This window comes from Narcine bancroftii, chromosome 7 (assembly GCF_036971445.1).
Source record: "Narcine bancroftii isolate sNarBan1 chromosome 7, sNarBan1.hap1, whole genome shotgun sequence".
NCBI classification, from domain to species: Eukaryota; Metazoa; Chordata; class Chondrichthyes; order Torpediniformes; family Narcinidae; genus Narcine; species Narcine bancroftii.
In genome coordinates this window covers 2,541,599-2,568,619 of record NC_091475.1, presented here as the reverse complement: position 1 = coordinate 2,568,619, position 27,021 = coordinate 2,541,599, and the positions used below count along the sequence as shown (strand labels likewise).

General features: G+C 41.8%; 1 protein-coding gene across 5 annotated transcripts in view; it reads left to right on the top strand.

Moving 5' to 3' along the window:
* Positions 1-27,021, top strand: part of gsk3ba (glycogen synthase kinase 3 beta, genome duplicate a) — a 154,172-nt gene that overhangs the window by 56,021 nt on the left and 71,130 nt on the right. For all 5 annotated transcript variants that reach the window (XM_069888495.1, XM_069888499.1, XM_069888498.1 and 2 more), the window contains one exon: positions 19,588-19,671. In XM_069888495.1, coding sequence (XP_069744596.1) covers positions 19,588-19,671 — 84 coding nt within the window. The remainder of the gene's footprint in view (positions 1-19,587; positions 19,672-27,021) is intronic.

Here is a 27,021-nt window from a genome sequence, read left to right as displayed (position 1 = left end):
TTCCATACACCCACCTTCCATACACCCACCTTCCATACACCCACCTTCCATACACCCACCTTCCATACACCCACCTTCCATACACCCACCTTCCATACACCCACCTTCCATACACCCACCTTCCATACACCCACCTTCCATACACCCACCTTCCATACACCCACCTTCCATACACCCACCTTCCATACACCCACCTTCCATACACCCACCTTCCATACACCCACCTTCCATACACCCACCTTCCATACACCCACCTTCCATACACCCACCTTCCATACACCCACCTTCCATACACCCACCTTCCATACACCCACCTTCCATACACCCACCTTCCATACACCCACCTTCCATACACCCACCTTCCATACACCCACCTTCCATACACCCACCTTCCATACACCCACCTTCCATACACCCACCTTCCATACACCCACCTTCCATACACCCACCTTCCATACACCCACCTTCCATACACCCACCTTCCATACACCCACCTTCCATACACCCACCTTCCATACACCCACCTTCCATACACCCACCTTCCATACACCCACCTTCCATACACCCACCTTCCATACACCCACCTTCCATACACCCACCTTCCATACACCCACCTTCCATACACCCACCTTCCATACACCCACCTTCCATACACCCACCTTCCATACACCCACCTTCCATACACCCACCTTCCATACACCCACCTTCCATACACCCACCTTCCATACACCCACCTTCCATACACCCACCTTCCATACACCCACCTTCCATACACCCACCTTCCATACACCCACCTTCCATACACCCACCTTCCATACACCCACCTTCCATACACCCACCTTCCATACACCCACCTTCCATACACCCACCTTCCATACACCCACCTTCCATACACCCACCTTCCATACACCCACCTTCCATACACCCACCTTCCATACACCCACCTTCCATACACCCACCTTCCATACACCCACCTTCCATACACCCACCTTCCATACACCCACCTTCCATACACCCACCTTCCATACACCCACCTTCCATACACCCACCTTCCATACACCCACCTTCCATACACCCACCTTCCATACACCCACCTTCCATACACCCACCTTCCTCTGTATTCAAACAAAAAAACCTCTTTCTCCTGTTAAATCTCTTGCCCCTCACCTAAAACCCATGTCCTCTGGTGACTGATTTTCCCCTACTCTGGACAAAAAAGTATTAACCTGCTGGAATCCTGTCCATTTTGCTGATCATTGGATGAGATGAATTTTCCAATTTCAGGTAAAGAATCCCCTTCTGTTCCTTTCTCAACCCCCTTCCTTTCTGTTTCCATTCTCTCCACTCACATTTCATCAACAGGATTTTCCACCTCACTTTAGTTACTTCTAGTCTAATTTCTCATTTACCTCTTCCCTAATAACTTTAATTATATTACCATTATCACCTCTATTTATCAGATTCTAGCACTGGTAGATTTTTTCTCCACTTATCACCTCCATCAAGCTGCCTCCAAAATCACCCTGCATGACTCATCTTCCACCTGACCCTTTTTTTCTCTTGGTTATCTCTCCTTTGTTTGGCACTTCCCTAAGAATCTATCCATCATCCTTCCTTGGTCCAGCAGTCCCCTACTGGACTCTGTCCAATTCCCACCATGTCTTCATCGTATTGGCTATCTTCCCTCGAGACCCTATCTTATTGAAAGGATCTCAAATGTTCTTTTTTTCTGACCAATGCTTTTTCACCAGGTGTGTTCTGCTGGTTATTATTTACCCAGAATATAAAGCAAAGTTACCGTTTTTTTTTTTGGAGCCCTCAACACTAAATGCAATAATATATGGGATCATTATCTGTTTCTCCTCCAAGTTATGATGTCTAGATTTAAAACACTGTTCATTTGATTTGATTGAGTAAACTGTAATTTCATTTGCTCTTCAATATTCTTAAAGCTACAAATTTCTATTGATCATTGCTTTGATGGACCTAGCATCCATCAACCTTTGGAAAGAGGTTTATAGACATCTATAACTTTTTTCTATAGGAAGGCATTCTTCATGTCCATTCTGTAATGTCCTGCTTATATTTTTAGTTTTATTTACTTATCCATAAAATAAATTTTTGGTCTAAATATTATATAATGATACAAATACAGGAGTCTTACCCAAATAATCATTATGGTTTAAGAGTATGATAGCTCATACTGTCAACTCCATCAGTTACATTTTCTTGACCTATTTTATGGATCTAGAATTTTCCCCTTCAAATACCAATGTAGTTCACTTCTGAAAGCTTTGAATGACTGCATGAGGGGTATATATTTTAAAAAGAATTCAGCATAATTCTCTGTTTTGAACCCACATTAATTACAATTCCATCTACTCTTAGCTTCCCAATCTCTATCTTGTGCCCATCAGTTGAATCTACATGGAGTGAAACACAAAAGTCTGCAAATGCTGTGGAAGCATATATATTCAGGCTTGAGTACTTCAAGGTATGAGCAAAAATCAGACAGGTGCATGAATGACAAGGCTGGGGGAGATGGGAAGAAAGGGTAGGGGAGGAACACAAGTCAATGAGCAAAAGCCAATAATTGGACAGATAGAAGGTTAGGAGAGGAAAGGTGAGAATTGATTGGGGGAGAGGGTGGCTGAATGCAGAGCTGGATGAGACAAGGAAAGGGAAAGAGCAGAAATCCGATGAAAGGACACATGGGGCAGGAGAGATACGAGGGTCGGGGGGAGAGTTCATGCGAATTGGGGGTCAATAGTAATGCCATCTGGTTGGTGGGTGTCTAAACAGAATATTGGGTGTTGTTCCTCCAATTTCTGCCTTCTGGGAATGGGTGGGGAATTGAAATTGAAATGAATGCCACTGGGAGATCCCTGCAATTGCAGCAGACAGAGTGAAGATACTTAACTCCCAGTTTGCACCCTGTCTCTCTGATGTAGAGGAGATCACAACAAGAAAATTGGCTGTAGAGGATGACCACAGCAGATTCACAAGTGAAATGTTGCTTCATTTGGAAGGACTGTTTGGGGACTGAATGGTGGTGAGAGAGGATATGTAGGTGCCAGTGCAGCATTTCTTGCAGTTATAGGAGTAGATGCTAAAGAGGCGACTGCTGGGAAGGGAGGATGGGCAAGGGAGTCATGGAGGCAGCGGTCCCTGTAGAAGGTGATGAGGGGAAGCTGCGACTGGTGGGTGATCATTTAGTAGTGGCGGAAATGGAAGAGGATGATGTGGAGGATGTTGTGGTGGTAGGTGAGGACCATGGGAATCCTGACCTTTTTGCACCTGGGGTCAGCAGGCCAGGGCAGATGTGCGTGTGATGGAAGATATGTGGGTGAGGGCTGAGTTGATAGGAATAGTACGGAAGCCACAATTTTTTTTAAGGAGGACATCCCGTATGATCTCGCATAGAAGACTTGAAGAGCAAGGAAGAGTTGAGGAGCCTTGCCTCTGTTGGCTTGTAGTGTGGATTGCTCCAAATAGCCAACAAAAAGCCAGGCACAACCGGGTCCATGTGGGTAACCTTGGTTATACTTACAACTTGGAAAGCAGAATGAGTCAAAGGAGAAGTAATTGAGGATAAGGTGTTACGTACCAACAGCAGCAATAAAGATTATCCCAAATAGTGTTATATAATTGTAGATTAATAATTAAAAATATTTTTAAAATATAACACCTAATCTAATTTAGCTAACTTAACAAATTTAAATTTAACTAAATTTGTATACAATTATCTGACTTGTCTTTAATTATGCATGAATATATTGGTGTGAATGGAATACTCCAAGCCACTACAGCTCAAGGCTCAATTCTGGAAAGGCATTTCCAAGTTCAAAGTTTAGAAATTCAGTGATGATACATGGGCTTGAAATTGATGTGACACGCAGTCTTTTGATGGTTGAGGCATGCATACTTCAGATGAATGGTGGGACACATAGGCCTTAATGGTTGAGACATGCACTTAGATGGAAGGAGCAGTTCATGAAGTGGGTGATAGAAGGTTGATTAAGTCATGAAAACCCTTGTTTTGGTACCACAGAGAAATGTCTTTTTAAGATGAGGGCCTTATTTAGCAATTAGAACCCATTTTACGGGTCAGTCGAAGTGAATGCAGTATTTCTCTGTCAACAGAGAACCTTTCTTGTGGGTCAATTGAGTAGAGTGCAGTATTTCTTCTGCAACTTTAAAACCTTTTTCGTGGGTCAATCAAAGTAGTTTCTCATCTCTCGGTAAGCAAAAGGAGGAAATCTGACAATTCAGTCTATAACCGCACAATGAAGCCGTGGGTTTCTCAATCCCACAAAGTAGGTCAGAGATGTTTCTCTTGTGTTGCCTTCTTAAAATGGCCTTTTGAACAAAATGTCTTTTGTGACAGAGTATATAGATATGTTTTTGGAGATAAATATAGAAAGGTTTGTTAGAGTAGATCACATACAAACTTTAAAACAGATTTTATTTAAAATACTAGAGCTCTGCCCCATGGTAGACATATCAGCTCCAGAACTTTTGCAAGAGCTTTTGAAGAGTGCTCAAGAGACTTCACTAATGGATTGTTGTTTACAAAAGGCAACAGATGAAAGAGCATGTCAGAGCCGCTATGTCTGGAAGAGAACCTGCTGTTCTGAGAGGGTCATGTGGTTTTGCAAGCAGAGAGAACAACACAGAGATCACTTGTACAATGTTACAGCCACCAGTAGTAGCTGGGACTGGAACAGGACAAGCTGGCAAGCTGACTTGGAAGACGGCCTGTCAAAGCCCTTGTGGTTCATGCAAGAGGAAAGGACTGGTTGCCTAAGGTTTCACTTGGAATAAGAAAAACAGAAAGGAACTCTATAGTGACCTTAAAGAAAGAGGTTATTATCTGGAGAACCTTGAAGGGGCAAGTTTCGTCAGCAAGACACTGAAGTGGCTGATTAAAAAGAAGCAACAAATAAATCTCTCTGAAAACTGACTAGAACCTGAGCGGTAACCATTCACTTTCCAAGCACCAAAGCCTGGTAAACTTCATAAATGTTAAATTCTGTGCATGGTATAAGACTTGCCTGCAACCAGTGAACTTGGAGGAATGAGAAGTGAGATTGGACTGTGAATCAAAGAACTTTTCTGAACTTATAAACACATTACATACATGTGCGATTAGAATTGGAAGGGGGTTAAGTTAGGTTAGTTAAGTCAATAGTGATAAGTTAAAGTGTAATTCTGTTTTCATGTTTAAAGATAATTAAAAGCAACTTTTGTTTAAGTAATCATTTGTCGTGGTGCATATCTATTGCTACTGGGTTTTGGGATCCTCTGGGCTCGTAACCCTTTCTAAGAAACTGACCTCATGGTCTCTGCTTCAGGGGTCTCTCCACCCCCCCCCCACCCCCCCAACCTCACTGCAAAAAGAACATGCTGTCTCCTAAGCCTGCTGCTAGTTCAATCTCTTTCCAAAACTTGCAGGCTTTTGCTAAATTTGGTCTCTTAAAGGGACAGTCCCACACAAATAAGAATAACGGGTAGGCCATTTAGAATGGAGTTGAAGAAAACCTTTTTCACCCAAAGAGTTGTGGATCTGTGGAATTCTCTGCCTCAGAAGGCAGTGGAGGCTAATTCTTTGGTTGCTTTCAAGAAAGAGTTGGATAGAGCCCTTAGAGAGCGGAGTCAAGGGATATGGGAAGAAGACAGGAACGGGGTACTGACTATGGATGATTAGCCATGATCACATGATCACGTGAATGGCAGTGCTGGGTCGAAGGGCTGAATGCCCTACACCTACAACTATTGTCTATTAATGGAAAATGGGGGAAAGTCACTGGATAAGTTCTCCCAACAGTAAGAGGGTGAGGGTAGAGGGGGAATGGATAGGTCTGTTGTTGAAGAGCTTTGATAAATTCTGTATGATGCATGAATGTGAATAGTAATTAGATGAATATGGGGTACTGGAAGTTGTTGGAGATGGAGGGCATGTGAAATATTGCGGATGTAGGTTGGGACGGACTGGACCAGGGGAACAAAACTGAGTCAAAGAAAGTCAAGTCGTGTTTATTTGTCGTTCATACCATAACAATTTCTACATCACCTTTGTTGACCTCACCAAAGCCTTCGACACCGTGAGCAGGAAAGGGCTTTGGCAAATACTAGAGCGCATCGGATGCCCCCCAAAGTTCCTCAACATGGTTATCCAAATGCACGAAAACCAACAAGGTCAGGTCAGATACAGCAATGAGCTCTCTGAACCCTTCTCCATTAACAATGGCATGAAGCAAGGCTGTGTTCTCGCACCAACCCTCTTTTCAATCTTCTTCAGCATGATGCTGAACCAAGCCATGAAAGACCTCAACAATGAAGATGCTGTTTACATCCGGTACCGCACGGATGGCAGTCTCTTCAATCTGAGGTGCCTGCAAGCTCACACCAAGACACAAGAGAAACTTGTCCGTGAACTACTCTTTGCAGACGATGCCGCTTTAGTTGCCCATTCAGAGCCAGCCCTTCAGCGATTGACGTCCTGTTTTGCGGAAACTGCCAAAATGTTTGGCCTGGAAGTCAGCCTGAAGAAAACCGAGGTCCTCCATCAGCCAGCTCCCCACCATGACTACCAGTCCCCCCACATCTCCATCGGGCACACAAAACTCAAAACGGTCAACCAGTTTACCTATCTTGGCTGCACCATTTCATCAGATGCAAGGATCGACAACGAGATAGACAACAGACTCGCCAAGGCAAATAGCGCCTTTGGAAGACTACACAAAAGAGTCTGGAAAATCAACCAACTGAAAAACCTCACAAAGATAAGCGTATACAGAGCCGTTGTCATACCCACACTCCTGTTCGGCTCCGAATCATGGGTCCTCTACCGGCATCACCTACGGCTCCTAGAACGCTTCCACCAACGTTGTCTCCACTCCATCCTCAACATTCATTGGAGCGCTTTCATCCCAAACGTCGAAGTACTCGAGATGGCGGAGGCCGACAGCATCGAGTCCACGCTGCTGAAGATCCAGCTGCGCTGGGTGGGTCATGTCTCCAGAATGGAGGACCATCGCCTTCCCAAGATCATGCTATATGGCGAGCTCTCCACTGGCCACCGTGACAGAGGTGCACCAAAGAAGAGGTACGAGGACTGCCTTAAGAAATCTCTTGGTGCCTGCCACATTGACCACCGCCAGTGGGCTGATATCGCCTCAAACCGTGCATCTTGGCGCCTCACAGTTCGGCGGGCAGCAACCTCCTTTGAAGAAGACCGCAGAGCCCACCTCACTGACAAAAGACAAAGGAGGAAAAACCCAACACCCAACCCAAACCAACCAATTTTCCGCTGCAACCGTGTCTGCCTGTCCCTCATCGGACTTGTCAGCCACAAACGAGCCTGCAGCTGATGTGGACATTTACCCCCGCCATAAATCTTCGTCCGCGAAGCCAAGCCAAAGAGAAAGAAGAAGAGACCATAACAATTGCAGTGTACAATGAAAATGAGATCGCGTTTCTCTGGGCCATGGAACTGATTATTTACATAGCTAAATTACATCAGAAACTTTTTTATAAATAACATTAAATATGTTGCATATGCTTGCCCTCTCCCTGGAGTTCAGAAGCCTCACTGCTTGGGGGGAAAAATACTGTTTCTTAATCTGGTTGTGAGGGCCTGAACACTTTGGTAGGATGTCAGGAGGGAGAATAGATTGTGGGAGGAGAGTGTAGAGTCCTTCACGTTTATGGCTTTCCACAAACAACAGCCGTAATAAATGTCTGTCATTGGCAAGGAACGAAACCCCAATAATCCCCTCAGCAGTCTTTACTATCCGCTGCAGGGACTTGCATTCTGGGATGGTGCAATTCCTGAATCATGCGGTGATGCAATTACATAGAATGCCCTCAAAGCATCCCTTGTAGAATGTAGTGAGGGTGGAGGGTGGAAGATGGACTTTCCTCAACCTTTGCAGGAAGTAAAGATGTTATTGGGCCGCCTTGGAAATGGATCTGGTGTTGGGGGACCGGGAGAGATTCTCCACCAGATGTATGCCAAGGAATTTGGTACTCTTGAATACCTCAATGGTGGAGCTTTGATGATCAGCAGAGAGATTGTTTTTCTCCCGGGCTCTCCTGAAGTCAACCACCATCCCCTCTGTCTTGTTGATGTTCAAGTGTAGGTTGTTTTCTCTGCACCAGTCTATTAGTGTTTGCACCTCCTCTCTGTAACCTGACTCATCGTTCTTGCTTATGAGGCCCACAGTGGAAAAGGTGCTTTTGAGAGGGGAAGGTCAGAGGTGATGTTAAAAACCAGGCTGGGATTGGAGGGGTGGAAGGTGTCCTGGGGAGGAGGATAAGGTGGATCAGGAGCTGGGAGATTAGTTAGGGGAATCCAAGGGGGTAGAGGAAGGGTGAGTGCAATGGAGCCTCGGCCACTGGGGGCAGAGTTTGAGTTTGTGATAGAGGCTAGGTCCTGTGTTTCCCTGGTCCTTGAACTATCCATTATGGAAACTGCTTCTGTCTACCCCCCTGTGTAAATCAGTTGACATCTTGTTCATCTCTGTCTAATTTGCTATCAATCATTACTTGAAGGAGAATAATCCCATTTTCTGCAGAATAACCTTGGAACTGAAATAAAATTAGAAAACACTGTAAGCACTCAGCAGGTCAGTCTGTGGAAAGGTTAAGTTTATTGTCACATGTACCCAGATACAGTGGAAAAAATTGTTTTGTGAGCAGACTAGCTAGTCAATCAAAATGATAATCAAATTTGTGAAATGTTCCGTATTTTTTTGGTGGCCTGGTTCATGTAGAGTTTCACGCAAAGCTACTTATAGTGCCAGTGATATGGGTCACATGACTACCAGCCCCCCCACATCTCCATCGGGCACACAAAACTTAAAACGGTCAACCAGTTTACCTATCTCGGCTGCACCATTTCATCGGATGCAAGGATCGACAATGAGATAGACAACAGACTCGCCAAGGCAAATAGCGCCTTTGGAAGACTACACAAGAGTCTGGAAAAACAACCAACTGAAAAACCTCACAAAGATTAGCGTATACAGAGCCGTTGTCATACCCATACTCCTGTTCAGCTCCGAATCATGGGTCCTCTACCGGCATCACCTACGACTCCTAGAACGCTTCCACCAGCGTTGTCTCCGCTCCATCCTCAACATTCAATGGAGCGACTTCATCCCTAACATCGAAGTACTCGAGATGGCAGAGGTCGACAGCATCGAATCCACACTGCTGAAGATCCAACTGCGCTGGGTAGGTCACGTCTCCAGAATGAGAACCATCGCCTTCCCAAGATCGTGTTATATGGCGAGCTCTACACTGGCCACCGTGACAGAGGTGCACCAAAGAAGAGGTACAAGGACTCCCTAAAGAAATCTCTTGGTGCCTGCCACATTGACCACTGCCAGTGGGCTGATCTCGCCTCAAACTGTGCATCTTGGCGCCTCACAGTTCGGCGGGCAGCAACCTCCTTTATAGAAGACCGCAGAGCCTACCTCACTGACAAAAGACAAAGGAGGAAAACTCCAACACCCAACCCCAACCCACCAATTTTCCCTTGCAACCGCTGCAACTGTGTCTGCCTGTCCTGCATCGGACTTGTCAGCCACAAACGAGCCTGCAGCTGACATGGACATTACCCCTCCATAAATCTTCGTCCGCGAAGCCAAGCCAAAGAAGAAAGAAGAAAGACCTGGGTTTAAATTCAGCACTAACTGTAAGGAGTTTGTATATTCTTCCCTTGTCTGTGGGTTTCCTCTGATGTGCAGGTTTTCTCGAAAGACATGATTAAAGGGTTAATATATAGTGTAACTGTATTCATTGCAACAGAACTTCCTTCAGCCATCTTGGTCCTCACCATGCCACTGGATCCGGGAGGGGATGTTGAGAGGGTGGGTCTGGAGCTGTGCAACCCCATCTCATCTAATTCCATTCACCCACATGCTGTTCTTTTGAGGATTGGGGTATTCTCATTATCAAACCCCACAAACTGACTGAAAGGAACCATCAGTCTATGGGATGGATAGCCAGAAGATGTACTGTACACTTGGGTGTATTTGGGTGTCAGTCTTGGCTTGTAGCATTCTGTATCTCTCAAATAAAATTAAATGAAAACATTTAAATTTAAATCAATCTGTTTATCGTACAATAGTAAACACACAGCACAAAGTGCAAAGTTACAAAGTTAAACTGGAATAAACCAAAGGCAACATTATTTCATGAATGCGAGGTCTGTTTAGGCATCTGATAATAGAGAAAAGAAACTATGGCGTGTGATCTCACATTTGTGTACCTTCTTTCCAACAGTAGAAGGGAGACAAGAGTGTAGTTGGGTTCGGATGAGTCTGTTAGTATATTAGCTGCTTTTCCAAGTCAGCAAAAATTGTAGGTGGAGTGGGGTCTGAGCTGCATTCGCAACTCGCGTGTGGTCTAGGGTGGAGCCATTCTATCTCTACCACCTTTAAATTTTGGCTGAAAAGTTTTCATTAAAATTTTCAACCATGGGGGCGGCACGGTTGGCATAGCCATTAGTGCAATGCCTTTACAGCGCCAGTGATCAGGACTGAAGTTCAAATCCTGTCTGTAAGAAATTTGTACATTCTTTGTGTGGGTTTTCCCCAGGGGCCCCGGTTTCTTCCCACCATTCAAAACATATTGCGGTGTAGGTTAATTGGGTGGCACGGACTCATGGGCCAAAATGGCCTGTTACCATGTTGTTGGTGCTTTTGAAAATGTATACTGATATTAGTGTTGTTTCCAATACATAAACATGCTGCAGGACCTCAGCAGGTCACACAACATCAAAGTGCAGTACATTATGCATTCTTTGTTTAGAATATTTGATGATACAGGTTTGAAATCTTTTATCCCAAATTCTGAAAACTAAAAACCTCCGAAAACGGAACATTTTTCCCCATAGATGTCACCTGAACAGGAAAACTCAAGTTTGACGTGACTCGCACTTGAATATCCCATGTCAGTAATTAGTAGAACCCAAATTGGTGGAGTTCAGCGCCTCTGATTCACCGTATATGAATGCCCAATTTGTCATAGAGAGTCAGACGTCTCTTTCTCCCACCCCCCCCCACCCCCCCCACCCCCTGTCCAGCGCAGTGTCTCTTACCAATTGGACGTGCCTCTGCTCCTCACAGACTTTGAAGACAGTGAAAATGTCAAGAGTCCCTATGTGTAATAGTGAGAAGCAGAAAAGGAAGCATCTGTCATTATTAATAGCGCAGAGTAGTTATTGCAGAAGCTTCATCGTGGTGTATCTGTGCGGTGTCTTACTGAACAGTATGATACAGTTGAACATTGCATTGAATTTGCCAAGATGGTATCTGATCAAAACCTTAGTCCAGAGCAAATTTGCAATGCTGATGAAACAGCTCTCTACTGTTGCTATATCCTTAAAAAAACATTAACAACAGCTGATGAAAGAGCACAGTCCCTCCTGTCCAGCACTGCTGCAACCCCTGGCACCCAAGACCCTCTAGTTGATGTGTGTCTTTGTTTTGCGCAAATCTGAAATCAGCGCAATTACTTAAGTACTGCCTTTATTATCTAAAAAATTCCAAATTCAGAAAAGTGTCTGGTCTCAAGGGTTTCGAATAAATGTTTCTATACCTGTATAATGATCAATTTTTTTTGTATATTGTTCCATCCATTTGTGTTCACCATCAAACTTGGATATAAATATATGTTAATTAACATGTATCTAATTGACTTTGTAACATTGTGATATATGAAAACTGTATTTTTGCAAGTGTTGATTATAAATTAAAAAAAGGATATAAATTTCTACCTTCAGCCAAGCCATTGTTAGCAGAAAATGATGCGCTGATGGATTCTGAGTTTTATAATTTGTAACAGTTTGACAATCAGCCTATAAAGGTGCTCCTCAACTTAGGCTTGTCAGAATGTAACCCCATTCTATCACCAGTTGAAAAAAATCATGAGTCGAAAAAGAATACAGGTAAAGCTTGAAAAACACCTACAGTGCTGTATCAGTCCCCACACTGATCCCACTACCCCGCTCTCTCCTAACAGCACCGTATCAGTCCCCACACTGACCTCACTGGCCCACTCAATCCCGACAGCGCTGTATCAGTCATGTAAACTTTCCGACTAATTAAAAGAAGTGATTGACCAAGGAGGCTACAAAGAATTCACCTTAGATGAATTATCAACATTTATTGTAAAAATCAAAGATGCCTGCAATTACCTTACTTTAACTTATTATATGAAAGTAAATAACAACAGTCACGTTATTGTACCATCATAACTTCGAAAAATCCTAATTCAAATAATTTTAAGTATGGGACCACGGTTATACTTTTTTATCTCTGTCTCTTATCTGGAAACTAATATTTAATTTATGTTGCAAGATGTGTTCTAATTTTTTGAACTTTTTGCTATTGATCTCTTGATCAGAAACTTAAAACACTTTGTTCACGTTGCTGTCCTTCATAGATATTCCTTTGCTTACTCTGAGCTCTGTCAAAAGCTAAAATACATTTTTCAAACACTTCTTTCCCTTTGTCCATTCTCTGACTGATCAGCTTGCATTTATACAATGGTTAGTGCAAGAATGAAATTTTCAGTTCTTCCAGGTGGTCATTGCAGATTTTAAATAATTTTATTGCAGTCAGGGTTAACCTAATACATCTTCAATTGCCTGGTTTCTCTCTACCATTAATTTTTCAATCCATTGATAATATTTCAAAAGTTCCCTTAATTTGAAAAGTTCTACAGATCTGTAATTTCTCACTCTTTTGTAATACACAGTATAAACCATATTTTGTAGATTTAAGTCCAGATGCCTTCTCTCATAATTTTTTTAATGTATATTACAAAACATTCCTTCATTTTTCTTGAGGAATATTGGATTATCTTTGATGTAAAGTATCCTATACGTGGTTGCCATATGCATATAGACCAAAATATTTTAAGTTGCAATGATGCATTGAATAAGAAACCCTACACCCTGTCTTCCTATAACTGACTTTATCCTAGAGAATCGTCAGCAATGCTGCATCTTTTGTCCTTGAAAATCCATACTATTAAAATATTTTACAAATTCATGTTGGAGATGTTTGGGAGCATTTTCTTTATGCTGAATATATTTTCAGTCTGGGGTCATTTTCTTTATTAGTGCAATTAATTCTGTCAAATAACTAGGTTAAAAATGCTTCATAATTCATTTACCAAATTTAATATCTTGTCACAGCAGGTCATTTGACCTGGAGGATTGTAGTAAGTGGCCAGTGTTTGATACCCTTCTGCTCCATCAACGAAATCTGTAACTGAACTAAATGTTACCTTTACAGTATAATTTACAGTTTACATCCTGTACTGAAAAAAGTTATTTTGATTCTGTCACTGCATTTTGTTATTAAGAGGACTTTACAATTTTTTTTAAAAAAGCTAAGCAGTGTTGCCAAACATGCATTCAACAGTCTTGTTGAAGCAGTACACTTGATAGTAATTACAATAAATTCCCTAATTTAATTCTGCCTTAAATTCTGGTAATATTAAGGTACAAGTCTTAAATATGAGTTGCTAATAATGTTAATCAGTGTGTTGAATTTACTATTCTAACCTGTGCTAATGGGCACTGTGTATACAGCTTTTTGCAGTGGTTATTAAAATTATAAAACTTTCAATATACCAAAGCTATTTAAGATGCATAGAAATGTACCTTCTTGCTGTCCAAGTGTGTAAAATAGTGACAGATACTGCAGGAACTGGAATGTGGAATGAAAAACAACATTGAAAGAATTCAAAAGATCAAGCAATGCCCGTGGAGGCAAAAGATTCTTCCTCTTCCCTCGTTCTTTGACGTATATCTTGTGTTTCCACAGATGCTGCTTTACCCACTGAATTATTCCAGTGTTCTGTTTTTTAATGTGTAAAATAGCTGAAATAAATGAATTCTTTTGGAATAAAACATGTTTTTCATTGGTTTGAAGATGAATAAAGTCCTTGTATTTTATGAAATTATGGTAGATGATCAGCTCAAGGTTAATGCCCCCTCTGCCATCTTCATCTTATTGATGTTGAGAGAGATTGTTGTCTTGATACGATGCAATTATTCTTTGAATCATCCTTTATTCTGTCTTGTCATTATTCAATACCTGACCTATGACTGGTGTCATTTGTGAATTTGAAGATGGAATATTATTTGGCTGTATGTTCTTGGGTGTCGAGGAAATATAGTTGAGTACACATCCTTGCGGAGATGATGGTTTACTTGCTATCTACTCTAACTGACATTTCATTGATTACCTGCTCTTGAATTTTGCCTCATCACAGAAACTAGCAGGTGCCTAATTAGGTTGTTGAAATTCTGTGACTTTCTTTTGAGATAAACTTCAAATGTTAATTAATTCCAAAAGAAGTACTCTTGTTTTACAATATGGATAAGGACAGGCTTGATAATTTGTTGGTCAAGAAGTGTCAGTGGGAGGAAAAGAATCATCCATGTTCCAGGTAAGAACCACTCATGAAGACATTTGATGGAGTCTGACCCAAACTGTTAACTATTCCTTTTCTCCCACTGCTATTGCTTGACCTGCTGAGTTCTTCCAGCAGATTGTGTTTTTGCTCCAGTTTGCAGCATCTTGTGTCTCCTTGATGATTAGTTGATGTGGTTTCGATTTTCATATAAATCGATTGATTTTTGGATTGTTGAAAACAGTGAAGATCTTTGCTTTTAATTTAAACTTGACAGGAAGGGAAAATTTTTCCACACAGGATATTTTAAAACAGCTCATTGACTTTGTAGATCTTAAAAGTGAACGGTCACTGTATTAACCATTGGAACATACACCACGTAAAAAGCACTGTTAAGACTATTAGGTTTGGAATAAAAGCCATTGCATTTACTACTGCAAGAAAATATGGAACGTCTGTCTTCAGTGAATCTGAAGAAATTATATTTGAGAATATTGTGACCCAGGGTACACGTTTAATTGTGGAGGTTGTTGCCTTGTATTTGAGTTTGATGGCACTGAATATTTAATTATTATATTTACTCTTGAGACTGGCCAGGGCAGGTTATTATTTGAATGCAGCATTTGATGGGGTGAATGCTTAGAAATCTGCTTGTTATAATAGTGGCTCTACTTTATGTGGAGTTTGAGGAGATTTGGAATGTCACCAAAGACTCAAGTTTTTAAATAAGTGTACAATGGAGAGCATTCTGTCTGGTTGTATCACTAGCCCCATTCACACTGGCCCTTCAGCCCAATAATTAACTGCCAATCTACCAGTTAACATGCCTGTGTGAACGCTTGTGAACCAGCACACAGGCTTCAGATTGGCCCGGAGATGAACTGCCTAGGGAGGGTGTGTTATCACCAATTCATTTTGAGTTGGCATGCCCATTAGTCCAATGTGAAAGGGCACCTATCCTCCAGGACATCACTGCTGGAGGATAGACACCCCTTTGCTCTGGAATATTGGTGGTGACTCTGAAAGGGTTCAGAGAACTGATTAATATTCGTCCAGTGTGAATGGCAAAAATGCTATTTTGAACTGGTTCATTGAACTGCCAATTTACCAGTTAGCCAATGTAAAAAGGGCTACTGACTGGATTGGAGGTACAATGGACAGTTTAAAAAAAAAGCTAGATAGTTGTTGACTCAGCCAGTGTCATCACAGATATCACTGCAAGAGGCAGTGTCTTAAGAAAGTAGCCTCTGTCCTCAAGGACATTGTCCTCCTCCCTCCCCACCACCCAGGTCATGCCCTCTTCACACTACTACCATCAGGAAGGAGGTATGGGAGCTTGTAGACAAGCAGCCAACGACACATGGTTAGCCTTCTCCCCTTTGCCATCAGATTTCAGAATGGACAGTGAACCACAGACATTACCTCACTTTTCTCTTTTGCACTAGTTGACACCCAGGAATTTAAAGTTCTTGACCCTCTCCACTATTGAGCCCTCGATGAGGAATGGTTTGTGTTCTCCTGACTTCCTCCTGAAGTCCACAATCATTTCCTTGCTTTTGCTAACATTGAGCATAAAGTTGTTGGCGTGACACCACTCAACGAGTTGATCTATCTCCCTCCTGTATGTTTCCTCATCGCCATTTGTGATTCTGCTGACAATCATGGTGTCATCAGCAAATTTGTAGATAACACTGGAATTATGCCTGGCCACACAATCATGGGTATAGAGTGAGTAGAGCAGTGGACTTCCCAAGTATCCTTGGAGTGCACCTGTCTTGATAGCGAGGGGAGATGTTGTTTCCAATTTCTGCTGACTGTGGTCTTCCAATGAGATTATATTGTATTAATGTTGTATATTTATTATTGGAAAAAGGTAAATCTAAGCCCACTGCCAAGTTGTTTGACTTAAAAAAGACAGTTCTTATCAGTGATAAATTACCTCATTAGTAAACATTTCTACCTTCAGAACAAATCAAAGATTATAAAAGTAATTCAAAAAGGGTTCCCACACTGTTTGAAAATTTAAATTCATATAAGAAATTGAGCATCTAATCTTTAAGTTTAAACATGACATGATGTCACATAGCCATTGAGCACGATTAGACATGGTAACATCCCTCCATATGAGCAAAACTGCGTGTCTAGCCTGAAGAGAAATAAAAGCTAATATATGTCCCTCAGATGTTGTTAATGCTATGTCCTCTCTCCAACAATACCAAATAAAGCAGTTAAGTGATTTGGTTTAAAATTAACTTTAAAAAGTGCAGAGAAACTTTGAAATACTTTGATTCAATATTTCTCAAGACTCTGGCATGTCCAGAACATGTGAATTAATGAAGCATCTCCATTGTTGCATTTATCACAACGAGGAGATACATCCACTTAAAATTGATATAGTTTGTATTTGGATTTGAGCCCAATGGACCACTTTAAATTGTAGGAGAGAGTGCTGGGCACATAAAGAAAAGGTATTAATCAATTTGAAAATTACATTCCAAGTTTCTTCAAGAATGAAAAGCTGTAGATTCTGTTCCCAGCTTTTTAAATTTTATCTGAGGGAGCACCTCTTATTCCCAACAACATATAAATATCAGTTATTGAACCATTTTAAAGGTTGTAAATTAAAAATTATATCAGTTAAATTCTTATCAGTCCTCTTACTTGAGATTGAGATCAAATAAGTAATAGAGATCGTTTATTTTTAAAAAAAACTAATCTGTGGATTAACAAAAAAATGAGTACAGGTAATCCTCGACTTCCGATCTACGCAAGTTGCATCCACCCGCACATACGACCAAATTTTAAAAATCTTTAAAACTACTGTAAAAGTACATATTTTGTATTAAAAGTACTTTATACAGTGGTTCCCGTTGCCCAACATACAACCAAACCTGTTACAACGAATCCTTCAATCCCCATCACAGTTGTAAGTTGAGACTGCCTGTACTTGGTAGACCATATTTAACTGAAAGTTGTTCAAAGGAAGTGGGATTCCCCTTGACAAATAAATCCTTGAAACGTTAAATACCCAATCTATAACATTCTTTAAAAGTTGCATCAATCCTGGAAGGTTTAAAGAAATAATTAGAAAAAGTAGGACTAGAGAGATAAAAATTAGATTTCTCCTTTTCAAAGCAGGCATAGAAGCTGATCAGCTAATCAGATAATGAAGCCTCACAGCCATCTGTGGTGTTCACCCTTACTTTGTAGGCTGCAATGGCCTTCACTCCCTACCATAGCTGGCGTGTATAGTCTCTTGTCTCCAGAATTGCCACTTTGTTGCAGAGATAGCCTTCCGCAGATCATACCTGGACTTTTGTAGAGATCTGCATACCTGGACTTTTGTAGAGATCTGGATCCCTGGCCTTAAAGGCCCTTGGTCTCACCCACAGCAGGTTGAAAATGTTCTGAATCTTCTGGATGGGAAACTCTTGGTATGTGTGCATGGGCACACACTCATCCATGCAGGTCTCAATGAAGTCGGTGACGCATGTTACATACTGCTTCAAGTTTAAGGATGAGTCTTTGAGTATGGCCCTGTCCACTGATTCATAGCAGTCCTGCAGTTCTTCATGGTGGTGTAGCAGTTGTTGAGTGTTGGCTTCTCTGCTTTCACATGTGTGGGTGGTCATTCATTAGAGTCTTCAGGTTGGCCTGATTGGTCCCCTACAATGATCAGAAAGGCATCAGGATATGCTGTCTCATGGCTGTTAATCACAGTGCTCGTTCATTGAATGTACGATGAGACCAGGATGATGGTGGCGAACTCCCTCAGCAGGTACAGTGGGAGATGTTACAAGGAGGTGTAGGGGGAGCAGGACTTGGACATAACCATTTGTGCACCATGATGAATTGATGATGACAAAAACTGGCTCCCCCGATGTTTTGTGACACTGGACTGTAGTGCTATGTCCGGAATATCCTCATTTAGCCATGTTTCTGTGAAGCATATCTCTCGCGCTCTCTCTCGCGCTCGCTCTCTCTCTCCTCGCTCTCTCTCTCTCTCACACACACACACACACACACACACACACACACACACACACACACACACACACACACACACACACACACACACACACACACACACACACACACACACACAGTAGTGACCCCCCCTCTGTGCCCATGTGGTGTGGTCTTCTTTAAATGACCCATGGGTTGACAGGAGGTAGCTCGCACCATGTTTAAAAGGTCTTTTCAATGTCTCTTTAAATCTCCCATGATGTTTAAATGGCCTGTTTTCTGAGTCCCGCAGTGTTTAACTTGACGGAATGTCGACTATTTAAAAATGCTGCAGTCTGATGGAGTCTGCCATTTCTGTCAATAGCGAGATCTGTCAGTGTCCTGGGGACATCATTAATCACAGCCAAGTTTAATTCTGTGGTTGGGGTTGAGTTTTAATACAGATAGTCCTCAACTTGTGACTATAATTGGGTCCAAGGTATTGGTCGTAACTCGGATTGTCGTGAGTTGGATTCGCATGTCTTAACGAGGTATTAAAGCCATTTTTCAAAAGATTTTTCAACAAATGAAGATTTTCAATATCTTCAGTTTTTAAAAAAAATCTTGGTTGTTTGTGCAGGTGGACGTGACTCGCGTAGGTTGTAAGTTGAGGACGACCTGTAGTTCTGTATCTGATCATTCCCGTCAGAGCTGCATGCAAAGAGCCACCACTGTGGGGCACCATTTTGAGATGTGATCCTTGCTCGAATAGTGGTTGTCATTGCTTGACAGCTGAAGAAAGATGAGCTTCTGCCAATGCTAGACAGTCTATCAAAACAATACCTTTGATCGTGTGTACGTAATTGTGATCGTGACCCAAGATCAACATAGACATCACAGTGACTGATTCGAAACGGAGATGGGGATGCACTAAACTATCTGCATGTGATTTATGTAATCAAGTTTTCATGATGAATAACATAAACAGCATCTCTTAAGCACTGCTTCGACTGACCAAAACTATCGAATTCACTTTTGACAATGGCCATTGGCCATCTGATAGGAGCAATGGGATGGTAAGAAATGAAGATTTCAAGTAGATTGTTTGTCAACACGGTAGTATTAATGTAGTGCATAATTTACAATTATTGGTGAGTACTAGTTAATATACAAGTGAACAACTGAGGTTTCTTTTTTTTACAGAACCGTGAACTGCAGATAATGCGAAAACTGGATCATTGTAATATTGTCCGATTACGGTACTTCTTTTACTCAAGTGGGGAAAAGGTACATTTTTATATTTGGCTTTCCAAATGTCAAAAAATATTTTTGCTTCCTTATTATTCAGATTGTAAATTAAAGACTTAAATCAAGGTTTGTTTTTCAGTTTCACAGGTGCAACAAAAGTTATATTATTCACATGAATAAGCCGAAATCTTTTGGTAGACTTGCTGTTGACGATTTTTGAAGTTTGAAGGATCTTGGCACATTATCCCTTGTACACTTTTGAGTTCTTTTGCACGCGAACAGGTCAACTCAAACGTCCAGTCGTATAAAGTAGAAGGTCAGGAACACAATTAGGGTAGAAAGTTGCAATGGGGAAAAGGGTCAATTAGTGCAAAGTGATGGCAGCATGAGAGCACTGTTGAGATCATTCAGGAAGAAACTGCCTTTAAGTCAATAAATGTGCAATTTTACACCCTTAAGCCTTCTCCCCAATTAGAGAAGAGAATGTGACCGGAGTAAATTGAGTCCTTCAGGATGCTGGCTGCTGTTCCTAGGGAACAGGAGATGTGAATGGAGTCCATGAAGGGACTTAACTATATTTGCCACCATCTCCAGCATCTTGAACAGAACAGCTTCCATCCCACATTATGATGCAACCAGCAAGTTCGTTTTCGATGGACATCTGTAGAATTTTTGAGGGTCATGCCAAACTTGCTTCTTAATAAGTTTGTGCATATATTACTGGTTCTTGTATCCTGATTCAGGGCAACTTTGATTGAAGGAGGAAATGCAGCATTTTTTTTACATTAGGGTATAACTAGCATTTGACTCATTTTGCTGTATTGCTTGCATTCATTCTCATCTTGGTTCATTAATTATAATAATTAAATATGATTCAATTACCAGATATTATTACATTGTTTGGAAGGTGAAATTTTACCCACCTGTATCAATTAGTCTTAATTCCATAACATCTTTCTAGTATATTCATGCAGAACCAGATACAGTAGGTTTTTGCAGAAATCTACTAGTCACTATCACTTATTATGTTTTTGTTCTGGATTTTGTTTAACTATTTGTGATTTAAGTTGTCTTGCTACCTTGGTGGTCTGTGAACCTTTGTTTCCAGATCAAAGTTCCAGGCTCCTGAATCTTAGTTTGGTTATGTGCACAATACTACCATAGCCTTAGGAAATGTGGCATAGATATCTGAAAGAGAAGCAGAAAGGCAAGAAAATTAAGTTTTGGCCATATAGATGGTAAGGAGTACATCAAATTCATTAAAGCTGCTATAATTAATAAATACCTGGTCTCTACCTGAGAAATCATTGAGAAATATGTGTCTCAGACTTACCAGTTTAATTTAGTTTATTTTATTTATACAACACATTTAAAACCACTCGCGTTGACCAAAGTGCTGTACAGATCAATAATTACCTACATCTTGACTTGAGTAGCTATTTAAAGCGCAATATAAAAAAGATAGCTGAGGTTTAGAATTGTGCATACTTTCTTTGGCTTGGCTTCGCGGACGAAGATTTATGGAGGGGTATGTCCACGTCTGCTGCAGGCTCGTTGGTGACTGACAAGTCTGATGCGGGACAGGCAGGCATGGTTGCAGCGGTTGCAAGGGAAAATTGGTTGGTTGGGGTTGGGTGTTGGGTTTTTCCTCCTTTGTCTTTTGTCAGTGAGGTGGGCTCTGCGGTCTTCTTCAAAGGAGGTTGCTGCCCGCCGAACTGTGAGGCGCTAAGATGCACGGTTGGAGGCGATATCAGCCCACTGGCAATGGTCAATGTGGCAGGCACCAAGAGATTTCTTTAAACAGTCCTTGTACCTCTTCTTTGGTGCGCCTCTGTCTCGGTGGCCAGTGGAGAGCTCGCCATAAAACACGATCTTGGGAAGGCGATGGTCCTCAAATCAAAGTTTAAAATTGTCAATATTCTCCGAAGCAGCACACAATCCCATGGGAGCAAAGGTTCAGCCTGCAGAGTTGTTTCCCGCCCAGAGCAGCTGTTTGAATAAAATTGTGTTTGAATAAAATGATGGCACCCAGAACAAAGAGCCAGCCTGTGCTGGTCACTCCTGGGTGACCCAAAGTGTCTAGTAAGAGTCTTTATCTTTATTAGTATATATAATTAACTATATTAATAAGGCTTTATCATATCCTAAAGTGGGAGGGACAGGAGCCAGAGGTCATGGTACATGTAGGTACCAATGACATAGGGAGGAATAGAGAAGAGGTCCTAAAAAGTGAGTACAGGCAGTTAGGTAGGGAGTTTAAAAAGAAGGACCGCAAAGGGGGTAATCTCTGGATTACTCCCTGTGCCACGTGACAGTGAGAATAGAAATAGAATGAGGTGGAGGATTAACACGTGGCTGAAGGGGTGGAGTAAGGGGCAGGGTTTCAAGTTTCTGGATCACTGGGACCTTTTTTGGGGAAGATGTGACCTGTACAGTAAGGACGGGTTACACTTAAATCCCAGGGGGACCAGAATCCTGGCAGGGGTATTTGCTAGGGCTACTCAGGATCCTTTAAACTAGAATGGTTGGGGGGAGGGAGCAAAATAGTACAGAGCAGTAAGGAGAAGGTTAGAATGCAAACAAAGAAAGTTTGTAGTAAGTATTTGATATGGATGGGCAGGTGATAGAGAAAGGAAATGCTCTGGAAGAAGATGAAGGGCAATTGGCAGGAAAAGGAAATAATGTTGTTATTAAAGATGAGGGAAAACAGAGATTAAGAATTGGGAAATCTCTGAAATTCATATATTTTAATGCTAGGAGTATTGTAAAAAAAGGTGGATGCACTGAAGGTGTGGATAGATACTTGGAAGTATGATGTGGTAGCGATTAGTGAGACATGGTTGCAGGAGAGATGTGATTGGCAGCTGAATATCCCTGGGTTTCGTTGCTTTAGGTATGATGGAGTCGGAGGGGCAAGAGGAGGTGGGGTTGCATTGCTTGTCAGGGAAAATATTACAGCGGTGCCTAGGAAGGATAGATTAGAGGGCACATCCACAGAGGCTATTTGGGTGGAACTGAGGAGTAGGAAAGGAGAGGTTACACTTGTAGGGGTGTATTATAGACCACCCGGAGGGGACTGAGACCTAGAGGAGCAAATCTGTAGGGAGATAGTAGATATTTGTGATAAGCACAGGGTTGTAATTATGGGAGATTTTAATTTTCCACATATAGATTGGGAAACACATTCTGTGAAAGGACTGGATGGGTTAGAGTTTGTGAAATGTGTGCAAGATAGTTTTTTACAACAATATGTAGAGGTGCCGACCAGAGAAGGAGCAGTGTTAGATCTACTGTTGGCAAATGGGATGGATCAAGTGACGGAGGTTAGTGTTGGCGAGCACTTCGTGTCCAGTGATCATAATGCCATCAGCTTCAATGTCATTATGGAAAGAGATAAGTCAGGGCCAAGGGTTGAGGTTTTTGATTGGGGAAAAGCTAGATTTGAGGAGATGCGAAAGGACTTACAGGGTGTGCATTGGGACAATTTGTTTTATAGGCAGGATATAGTAGAGAGATGGAAGTCTATTAAAGATCAGATTTTGAGAGTGTAAAAGCTTTATGTTCCTGTTAGGTTAAAAGGAGGGGCAAAAGGTTTGAGAGAGCCGTGGTTTTCAAGGAATATTGGAAACTTGGTTCGAAGAAAAAGGGAGGCGTACATTAGGTATAAGAAACATGGAATTAAGGAGATGTTTGAAAAATACATTGAATGTAAGAGGAATCTTAAGAGAGGAATTAGGAAAGCTAAAAGAAGGTACGAGGAGACTATAGCAAGCAGGGTGAAAATTAATCCAAAAGGGTTCTACAAATATGTTAATGGTAAAAGGAAAGCGAGAGACAAAATTGGTCCCTTTGAGAATCAGAGCGGAAAACTGTGTGTGGAGCCTAGAGAAATGGGGGAGATATTGAACAGTTTCTTCGGTATTCACCAAGGAGAAGGATATTGGGATATGTGAGATAAAAAAAGCAAATTGGGTAAATATGGAGAATATAGTGATTACGAAAGATGTAGTGTTAGGGCTTTTGAGGAATATAAAGGTGGATAAGTCTCCGCGACCAGACGGGATCTTCCCCAGGACATTGAGAGAAGTAAAGGAGGAAATAGCAGAGGCTCTGACGGTAATTTTCCAAATGTCATTAGAGATGGGGATAGTGCCGGAGGATTGACGTATTGCGCGTGTGGTTCCGTTATTTAAAAAGGGTTCAAGGAGGAAGCCTGGCAATTATCGGCCTGTAAGTTTGACGTCTGTGCTAGGTAAATTAATGGAGAAAGTTCTTGGAGATAGTACTTCTAAATATCTGGATAGACAGGGTCTGATCAGGAGCACTCAACACGGATTTGTGGGCGGAAGGTCCTGTTTGACCAATCTGATTGAATTTTTTTGAAGAGGTGACTTGGAATGTGGATGAGGGTAGCGCGGTGGATGTTGTCTATATGGACTTCAGTAAGACCTTCGATAAGGTACCACATGGAAGGTTAGTTAGGTAGGTGCAGTCTTTGGGTATAAATTTTGAGATAGTCAAATGGATTGAACAATGGCTGAAAGGGAGAGGCCCGAGAGTTGTAGTGGATAATTGTCGGGTTGGAGGCCGGTGACCAGTGGTGTGCCTCAGGGATCTGTATTGGGCCCATTGTTGTTCGTTATATACATTAATGATCTAGATGATGGGGTGGTGAATTGGATTAGTAAATATGCAGACGATACTAAGATAGGTGGAATAGTGGATAATGAAGAAGGTTTTCAAGGATTGCAGAGGGATTTGGGCTGCTTAGAAAAGTGGGCTGAAAAATGGCAGATGGAATTTAATGCTGATAAGTGTGAGGTGCTTCATTTTGGTAAGAAGAATCAGAACAGGACATACGTGGTAAATGGGAGAGCATTGATGAATACAGAGGGGCAGAAAGATTTAGGAGTAACGGTACATCGTTCCCTGAAGGTAGAAACTCACGTGAATAGGGTGGTGAAGAAGGCTTTTAGTATGCTGGCCTTTATCAATCATTGCATGGAATATAGGAGTTGGGAGGTGATGTTGAGATTGTATAAGACGTTGGTGCGGCCTAATTTGGAGTTCTGTGTGCAGTTCTGGTCGCCTAATTATAGGAAGGATATAAACAGAGTGGAGAGAGTGCAGAGAAGGTTTACCAGAATGTTACCTGGGTTTAAGCATCCAGAGTACAGGGAGAGATTGGGCAGATTAGGTCTTTATTCTTTGGAGCGTAGAAGGTTGAGAGGGGATTTGATAGAGGTATTTAAGATTATGAAAGGGATAGACAGAGTGGATGTGGATAGACTATTTCCGTTAAGAGTAGGAGAGATTGAAACAAGAGGACATGAGTTAAGAGTTGAGGGGCAGAGGTTTAGAGGTAACATGAGGGGGAACTTCTTTACTCAGAGAGTGGTAGCGGTGTGGAATGACTTTCCAGGAGAAATAGTGGCGGCAGAGTCAATTTTATTATTTAAGAAAAAGCTGGACAGGTATATGGATGAGAAGAAGGTGGAGGGTTATGATCATTGTGCAGGTAGGTGGGACTAGAGAGGAGTGTTTGGTTCGGTGAGGACTAGAAGGGCCTAATGGCCTGTTTCCGTGCTGTAATTGTTATGTTATGTTATTGTGACTAGAAAGGTTGATGAAGGTAGAGCAGTAGATGTGGTCTGTTTGGATTTAAGTAAGGCTTTCGATAAGGTTCCACATGGAAGGTTGGTGAGGAAGGTTCAGGCACTAGGGATTAATGTTGAGATAGTCAGATGGGTTCAACGGTGGCTAGAAGATGGGCACCAGAGAGTCATGATGGATAACTTGTCTGTCAGGATGGAGGGCAGTGATGAGCGGTGTGCCTCAGGGATCGGTGTTGGGTCCCTTGTTGTTCGTCATTTACATTAATGATTTAAATGATGGGAGTGGTAAATTGGGTGAATAAATATGCGAACAATACAAAAATAGGGGGAGTTGTAGATTGTGAGGATGGTTTTCGTGGACTGCAGAAGGATTTGACTGATTAGAAGTGTGGACTGAAACGTGGCAGATGGAGTTCAATGTAGATAAGTGTGAAGTGATTCATTTTGGGAAGAATAATCAAAACAGGACATATGCAGTGAAGGGTAGGGCATTGTGGAATGCAGAGGAATATAGATATCTTGGAGTAACGGTTCATTGTTCTTTGAAAGTGGATTCCCATGTAGATGGGGTGGTGAAGAAGGCTTTTGGTATGCTGGCCTTTATAAATCATAGCATAGAATATAGGAGTTGGAAGGTGATGTTGAGACTATTCAAGGCATTGGTGAGGCCAAGTTTAGAATATTGTATGCAGTTCTGGTTTCCAAATTATAGGAAGGATATCAATAAGGTAGAGAGGGTGCAGAGAAGATTTACTAAAATGTTGCCTGGATTGCAGTATCCAGAATACGAAGAAAGATTGAGTAGACTGGGTCTTTATTCATTTGAGCATAGAAAGTTGCGGGGGGGATTTGATAGAGGTATATAAAATTATGAGGGGAATAAATAGAGTAGATGTGAATAGGCTCTTCCCCTTGAGGGTAGGAGAGATTGGAATGAAGGGTTAGGGGACAAAACTTTAGAAGTAACATAAGAGGAAGCTTCTTCACTCAGAGTGGTGGCTGAGTGGAAGGACCTTCCAGAAGAGGTGGTCGCAGCAGGGTCAGTTTTGTCATTTAAGACGAGGTTGGATGAGTACATGGATGTGAGAAGGTTGGAGGGTTATGGGCAGGGAGCAGGAAGGTGGAACTAGTGGAGTTCACTTAAATTGGTGCGGACTAGAAGGGCTGTTTCCGTACTGTAATTGTTATATGGTTATAAACTGTCAGTGTTGGTACAGCACAATTGCTCAGGAAAAGGAGGTGCAAGGTACTCCTTCCATCCAATAGCCAATAGATCACCCTTGGGCAAGGCGTAGTACCTGTTTAGCCTCCTAATCAGGGTCACATGAAACCATGGATTTTAGATGGTGAATGGTTTTACAAGCAGATTCTACAAATTGGAATTTATGGTTGTGAAACTAAAAACACTTGGCAGATGAATCTGCTGATCAATGGCCAGGATTACCCATCCAGTATGGGCACTGGAACTGAAGAAGGCAATGGGAAACTATTTCAGTATTTTCCCTTGTGTAATCACAAACTCAACATCGATTACGGTCTCAGCTCAAAGATGGAGCCTTCACCAAAGGAAAATGGTAGGCAAGAGCTACAATTTGGAGGGTTAGAGATCGTGATGGATGGAGAGACATGAACACTCATGCGAACAACAAGACACCTGAATGAATGATCATTAAACTTGGGGGAGGAGGTTAATGATATAACAGTGGCATGGTTAACGTAGCGGCTCTTGCAACACTGTTACAGCACCAGCAATGGGTTTGAATTGAAATTTTGT